The sequence below is a fragment of the Thunnus albacares genome, chromosome 6 (genome assembly GCF_914725855.1).
Source record: "Thunnus albacares chromosome 6, fThuAlb1.1, whole genome shotgun sequence".
NCBI classification, from domain to species: Eukaryota; Metazoa; Chordata; class Actinopteri; order Scombriformes; family Scombridae; genus Thunnus; species Thunnus albacares.
Window position 1 is genome coordinate 18675619 of NC_058111.1, and position 7345 is coordinate 18682963.

The following is a 7345-nucleotide window of genomic DNA, read 5'->3' on the forward strand; positions in this document are numbered from 1 at the left end:
CTCAGCTTTCACCTTAAAGCCTCCACTCATCTTAACAGAAAGAGCTATGATTGCTACTTCTCTCTGTCTCTCTCTCTCTCACACACACACACACACACACACACACACACACACACACACACACACACACACACACACACACACACACACACACACACACGTCAAGAGAGGCTGATTGTCTGCCTCAGCATTATTTGGCTTTACATGACCTAACAGCCATGGTTTGTTGGCAGTTTTAATGAGCTTGGTTTATGTCGGGGTTGAGGTTACCTTTACTGGAACCTGGGCCACGTGTCTCTCACCTCCGCTGGGATCAGATAACTCTTCTTTACACTTGGCCAGATAAACCCCTGTCACTGGTGTCAAACTTTGGTGTTTTAATATGCTGGCTCATGCTGTCAGAGGACACAGTATACTGTATCTCACAGATTCACAGTAGAATAATGACTCAGTAGATATGATCTCAAAGGATCAGTGACAAGAAGTGCTTCCTCAAAACAAATCAGAATTGCTTCCTGTCATGTAAACAGCTGTATAAATCTGAAGTAGAATAGAAAAATATGTTTGCCAGTTTCCTCCCTTATCTGATGTTATACCTTACCAGCTTCATGCAACATTCACTTTACATTTATGCTGCTCATGATTCAGATAAGTAGAACATGTCATCTGCTGCAAATTATGTCGACACACCTCAGTTTGTTTGATCAAATTGGACCAAAAGATAAAGGATATCTCAAATATAGCCTGCTTTTTAAAAAATCTCTTCACAGGAGCAGATCTTGGTGCAGAATGTCAGACTCCTCGAGATTTTCCCCACGCAGTGGCAAGTCTCAAACATCAACCCCTCAGGCCAACCTACACACCTGTGAGCCCCGTGGGCCCTCCTGCCAGCAGATGGCAGAATCACAGGTACTGATCAGCCTCAGGCTGTTTTCACTTGAAACAGCCTCTTCTGAAGACGGGTCTAGCTGCAGCCTCGCAGACTCACCTTAACCCTACATGACACACACACTTTACTATAAGACACCCCCCCAGATGTTTTCACCCTAAGGGCATGTCCCCCTGCACGTTTGTGCAGTATCTAAACAACACACACATGCAGTATCTGGATATACTTGCTCTTCTGTGTGACACTGGAAATAGAAAAAACTGTTCTGACTTCTCTTACTGCTTATTGAGTGTTTGTGGATTAAAACAAGGACAGAAAACTTTTACAGTGCCAGTATGTCCCAAAGACAAATGTTTTATCCTGCTATTGATCAGTATTTCTTTTTAAGGCAAATTGATTACACATTGGGAACATGCAGTGTTTAATAAACTTTTAAAGGAATAGTTGGGTATTTTAAGAAATATGCTTATTCGCTTTTTTGCTGACACTTAAATGAGAAGATTGATCCCACTCTCATGTCTGTAGGATAAAAATGAAGCTACTGCCAGCAGTTGGTTAGCTTAGCATAGCACAAAGACTGAAAACGGGGAAACAGCTAGCCTGGCTCCATTCAAAGGTAACAAAATCCACCTAATGGCACCTCTAAAGCTCACTAATCAGCACATTATACCTCTTTTGTTTAATCCACACAAAATATGAAGTGTAAAAATGAGTTTTTGATTTTACAGGGATTATGTGCCCATTATATGAGTATTTCTTGGCCAGGTGCAGTGACTTGCACTAGTGGGCAGATTTCAGCACCTTTGATCAGAGCCAGGCTAGCTTTTTCCCACTTTGTCCGGTCTTTATGTACCATCTAACGCTCAGCAAATAAAATGAAAAAGCATCAATCTGGGTGCTTCAATCTGCACTTTTTTTTTTTTTTTTTAACCCATCAGAGGTTCTGCACACCACAGTCAAATTAAATGCATAAATAAATGAATGCATTGTGAATAAGAATCAATTTGAAAAGTGGAGACATTCTCTATGCTTTATTTACTGAGAGGGCAGGTTTTCCACTAATGACCTAAGGGGATTCCCATGCAGCATGTTGGCACCATCTTTTCTTCCTTGTCTAAAAACTGAGTGTGGAGATTTACACATGGAACTCAGCCCTACTGGGTTTGTGAACAGTAATTTAATTTCACTGTCACAGTTTTTAATGATCTGTATCTACCCTGTTGATGATCACACCACAGATTAAGGATGGATATGATGTCTGCTTCACCCAGCAAGAGAGCAACGCCTTCATCTTGAGGACTGCGGCTATGAACAGGAGGCACAGCTTTGATGGGACCGTCAGTTCAGGGTCAGAATCAGGACAAGGCCCTGTTGACTCTGACAGTCATTTCCATCTGTACCGGCGACATTTCAGTGACAGCGCAGTGATGACTGCAGGTTGCCTCCAACAGTGCTCGTCTCCCTTCAGCTGCCTGCAGGAGGTCTGCAGCCCTGACACTCTTACACACAGCTCCAGCAGTGAGGTGCCAACATCCTGGGACCAAAACAATGGCAACATTCAGGTCTCTAGACTTATGGTGCTCTCATTTAATCCTCATTTAAGTATTCCAGGCTTGTGTGTCAAAAATACAACAGCTGGATATCAGTAGGTTGGTTTATCAAATCCTTAAGATTGACTATCATACTATTTTTCAGTGTTTGTACCCAGACCTGCCAGCTGTGCCTGTGGAGCCTTCCTGCTTCCAGTCTCAAAGTTATCCATCCTACAGCTCATCGAGCCCTCTCCAACAGGTGAGTGAGTGTGTTGGTTGAGTCATGCAGTATATGGATATGAAGGTAATTGAAACAAGCTACGGAAATGAAGGAAAATATTGTATAGTTTTGTTTCATCGCCTTTCAGGTCATTATTTTTGTGTGTGTGTGTTCTGTACAGGTCTCATCTAGATTGTACCCTAATAATAACCAGTCCAACAGCTCAAAATATTCTCTGCAAAGTCTTTCCACTCAAACACAAAAGGAGAGTCCCACAAATTCCCTTTTCCCGAAGCCCATTTACTCATACAGGTAACATTACATCTGTTGTCTGCAGTTCATTCACTTTTTTATTGCCTCACTGAAAACCTTGTTCCGTCCTAATATTATTTTAATGAGAAATACTCAAAATAGTATACTAATAGTCTGACATGGCAATAACAAGAAGTGCAAACAATCAAAATGTATGTGGGAACTATACTCTGTGTTCTTTGTTATCTCTGGATAAAACTAATTTCTCAAATTTATATATCTTGTTTGTGCCACATATAATGTATAAAACAACTAATATTAAATATTAGTTGTTTTATACATTAAATATATTAATGTCTCTTTTGTGACTGCAGCATTCTGATCTTCATGGCTCTGAAAAACAGCAAATCAGGAAGTCTGCCCGTCAGCGAGATCTACAGCTTCATGACTGAACATTTTCCCTATTTCAAGGTACAACAGTTCACGTTTTCTTCTTCACATACTGAATTTAACCAAAGAGACAAATCTTATGCTCCTCAGTAGCACAAGCAGAGCTGAAAAAACCTGAACCCTAACACTTGTTGTACCACAATTAGTCCATAGATTTTGTGTTTCTTGGCATAGTTTTTACAGAGATTTTTGCAAACCTTTTTCTCCTGTAGTTGCACCTCTTCCAAAACTCCTGAACAACTATAATTGGTCACTGTAATATCTGTGTGTTAGTCTGTAGATGCTGCTTTTACTGCTCATCTTTTTGAGTCTTCTTGGTTGCAGGTTGATGGCATTAGGCTTGGAGCCATGTTTTTGCAGACCGATCGTGATGAAACTGATTATTATTTCAGCTGTTACTTTTATTAGAATTGGCTGACTGACTCTTTTATGGAGATTAAGGTGTTGGCTCTAATTTAGTTTTGAACCTTTAGTATTTTTGACAATCTTTTGACAGTCTTTCCTACACTCACTGAGGAGAGTGCAGGAAATGTTTTGGCTGATTCATTCAGGGAATTGCCTCCTTGAAGATGTTTAGTTTGTCTCCTTTCTCCTTTTCTTAACCTGCTATCTCAGAACACCAGTGGAGGCACTGGGGCAACTTAAGCAGATATATAGCAAATGTTTTGCATATTGTAAGATTTGAACATTTTGTTTTAATGTTGATCAGGTTGATCAGATGTTTGATCAAGTTTGGCATGTGTTTTTTTGAAAGCAAAAGATCATCCACCACATCTGTGTTGTAGCTGACATGAATCACTCACTACAGCATCCCTGTAATGATTAATGAAACACTGCAAGGAGCAGTGAGTTCCACCTGCAGCATGTTGGCTCTGGACCAGCTGGGTGGTAATCTGTTAAGGCATGAAGCTGGCATGGAAGTAAAATGAGATGATGTTTTGGATCTGTTTAATACAGGCAGTGTGTTTGAGCGTAGGTAGGAAGATTGTACAAATGTTTCACCACTCAGAGAATAAAATCTGATAAGTGAAATTAAGAAGGAAGATAAAATGTACATTTTTGATTTTGGTGAGAAATTCACATTTATAAATTCATGCCGCTGTGCTTAAATCTTGCTTAAATGAAGCAGCTGCAGGTTTGGACCTCTGTTTGAACCCTGGACTGTCACAAATCATAGAAGTTCAGACTTTGGAAAGAGCTCAAAGACTTTTTGACTTTTCATTTTCAAGAAGGCCCCTTATAGATGGCTGCTTTCCAAACAGCTGCCTGTCACATTTAACACATGCTGCAGGGCCAGAAAATACATGAGACAGATGATAAGTAATAGAGAGTCAGGTGTATTTGCAAAAAGCTGGGATTTTTCTTTTTTGATAAATCAAAATACTTTCTCAATATTGACAAGATCTTTAGGGATGGGCTCCTGCTTTGATCCTTACAGATTGCAGTGAATTTGTAACAACGCTCATGTAATATTTGGGCAAGAATGTTCAATTTGAAACATATACATATACACTGAAACATGGTCAGGTAGTAGGTGAGAGCTCCAGTTAATCTGGATGTCTTGGAGTGAGTCAATGCCAAGCCAGAATAAAACATTGGAGCATAATTAGTTAAAACTAAGAAGTTCAGTATTCTTTTATGATGGGAGTCACAAATAATAATGGTTAACTTTTCAATTATTCTTGGCTACTTTTCACTTATCAAAAGGAGCTAAACATCACATGTAGAGCCAAAATAATTAATCAATTAGTCGATCGACAGAAAATAAATTGGCAATGACTAACTTTTGATAATAAATATGAAGTAATCATTTTTCAAGACAGGTAAAATGTCAGACATTCACTGGCTCCAGCTTCACAAATATAACAATTTGCTGCTTTTCTGTTGTACATAACTTCTGATTGTTTCTTTTAATACGTGTTTATGTTCATTACTGTACATGAGGAGCGACACACCACCAAACTAAGTTGTCTATTGTTGCAATAAACAGTTAGAGCCTTGACGAGATTATCCTGACTGAAATCGTTGAATGTCTTTGGGTTTTGAACTCTTGTTTGGACAAAACAGACTGTTTTAAGGGGGGTCACTGGGAGATTTTGATTGACATTTTTCACTATTTTCTGACATTTTTATTTGCATCATTCTTGGTTAAATTCCAATCGGCTGTCATTGCTGCATCACCCCTCCTTTGCTCTTTCATGTTTCCTGATTTTTTCTCTACCAATAAAGGCAATAAAGAAATTCATTAATAGAGAAATAATCGGCAAATTAATTGTAACAAACATAATGATTAGTTGCAGACCTAGTCATGTGTGCTCCTTACTTTTCCTCTTGTACCGTAACATGACATGGCCTTATGTGCTTTAAACCATCTCTTCTTCATCTTCTGCATTTCTGTTTTTTTAGACGGCTCCTGACGGATGGAAGAACTCTGTGCGGCACAACCTCTCCCTGAACAAGTGCTTTGAGAAGGTGGAGAACAAAAATGGAAACTCGTCCCGCAAAGGCTGTCTGTGGGCTCTCAATCCAGCCAAGGTGGAGAAGATGCAGGAGGAGCTGCACAAATGGCGCCGCAAGGACCCAGTCACTGTTCGCAGGAGCATGGCGAGACCAGGTGGGTCCTCTAACCATCTTGAAAGACATTGCCACTGAAAGAAAGGGAGATTAGCAAAGGAGCCTGGAGTGTAACATTGTACTGATTCAGACCTTGAAAGCACATAATTGTAATTTATTTTTGAAAAATGTTTCACTTTTTATGCAGAGGACCTGGATCGTCTATTGGGGGCAAGACCGAACAAGCTCAGGTCTTTGCCACCTTACATCAACCCAGCTCTGTGCTCCAGACCTGCACCTATTTACGGCACCACCTCATCATCTTGCACCTCAACACAGCTTGGATCCATCCGGCGTCCACAGTATTCCCATATTCCTCCTCCCTCACAGCAGCCATGCTATCTTCCCCCTGCCGCCGCCGCCCACCCCAGCAACTCATTTGCGCTGTACTCACCCTGCGGACAGCAGCCTGCAGCAGGCATCCCATCAGCCACTGGAAGCCTGAACTCACCCATGGCTGGGAGGATGCCACCAGTATACGATGCTGCCCTGCAGGGCGAGTACTGCATTGGCCCAAGGAGCATGCAGGACTTGCTGTTGGAGGGAGATGCCCGTTATGACATCGACATGCTCAACCCCAGCCTGACTGACCTACCGCTGCAAGGTAGGACAGTGCTGGAGAAAGCCAAACATTTACTTTCACTCTCATTCCCTCCCAATTAAACCTGTACAATCATTTCATTCAGGAACATTTCAAGTTCAGATTTAAATTCCTGTAAAAGGGGGATCAATTTAGAAAAGGAAGCAGATGCCCTCCACATTACATCTGATGTTTTCCCTCTTTTTTCCCAGGTAATTTGTGGGAGGAATTACAGCAAGACAGCCTGGTGTCAGATTCACAAGTTGTTAGCACCACAATCCCGTCCACGACCTCTTCCCTGCAGGACCCCAACGTCCATACCAGCTGTCTACAGGTCATGCCGCCTGTCAGTCTGACCTCAGAGGTGGCTACTATTGGTCGATGTAAAGCTGAGTACGAGTACGAGGACACGGGACACATCTTTGAGCAGCATGGCTGTTTGAATGGGCTGCATCCTGTGGTTTATTCAGGGGTGGAGAGTCTGGCAGGGTATGTGACATCCTGTACATCTATCTCCTTAATATAAAGAGCTTCACCTTCATCTTCCCCTGATCTTTAATAATAATAATTTTGTCGCCTGAATGGGTGATGCTGTAGCAAGCAGCTTAATGCTACAGTATTAGCTTGGTGGATATTTAACCCCCAAACTTGAGTTTACCATTGAGTGACAGACTGGAGGAACTAGAGAGCCTTGCAGCTGCTTATAAAGCAATTCACAAGTTGCACCAACTACTGTTAGCCAATGAATAGAGCTTGTTGTATCTTTTGTTACAACATTAATTTGTTTTCTTTTTAAAAACTATATTGTG

At 41.2% G+C, this 7345-nt stretch overlaps 1 protein-coding gene across 1 annotated transcript; it reads left to right on the top strand.

The window, feature by feature from the left end:
- Positions 1–789: 789 nt before the first annotated feature.
- On the top strand, positions 790–7161 carry foxn1 (forkhead box N1). Its single transcript, XM_044355319.1, has 8 exons — positions 790–909; positions 2128–2451; positions 2585–2680; positions 2823–2953; positions 3268–3364; positions 5750–5957; positions 6105–6560; positions 6749–7161. The coding sequence occupies exons 1-8, from the start codon at positions 790–792 to the stop codon at positions 7060–7062; spliced, it is 1746 nt and encodes a 581-aa protein (XP_044211254.1). The 3' UTR covers positions 7063–7161.
- Positions 7162–7345: the final 184 nt, after the last annotated feature.

What these genes read in the sequence shown, in the direction of transcription:
- foxn1 (XM_044355319.1), top strand. Translation starts at nt 790, where the DNA reads ATGTCAGACTCCTCGAGATTTTCCCCACGCAGTGGCAAGTCTCAAACA. An exon ending in AAAACAATGGCAACATTCAG is followed by an intron (nt 2,452 to 2,584) that starts GTCTCTAGACTT and finishes ACTATTTTTCAG; the next exon opens with TGTTTGTACCCAGACCTGCC. An exon ending in AACATTTTCCCTATTTCAAG is followed by an intron (nt 3,365 to 5,749) that starts GTACAACAGTTC and finishes CTGTTTTTTTAG; the next exon opens with ACGGCTCCTGACGGATGGAA.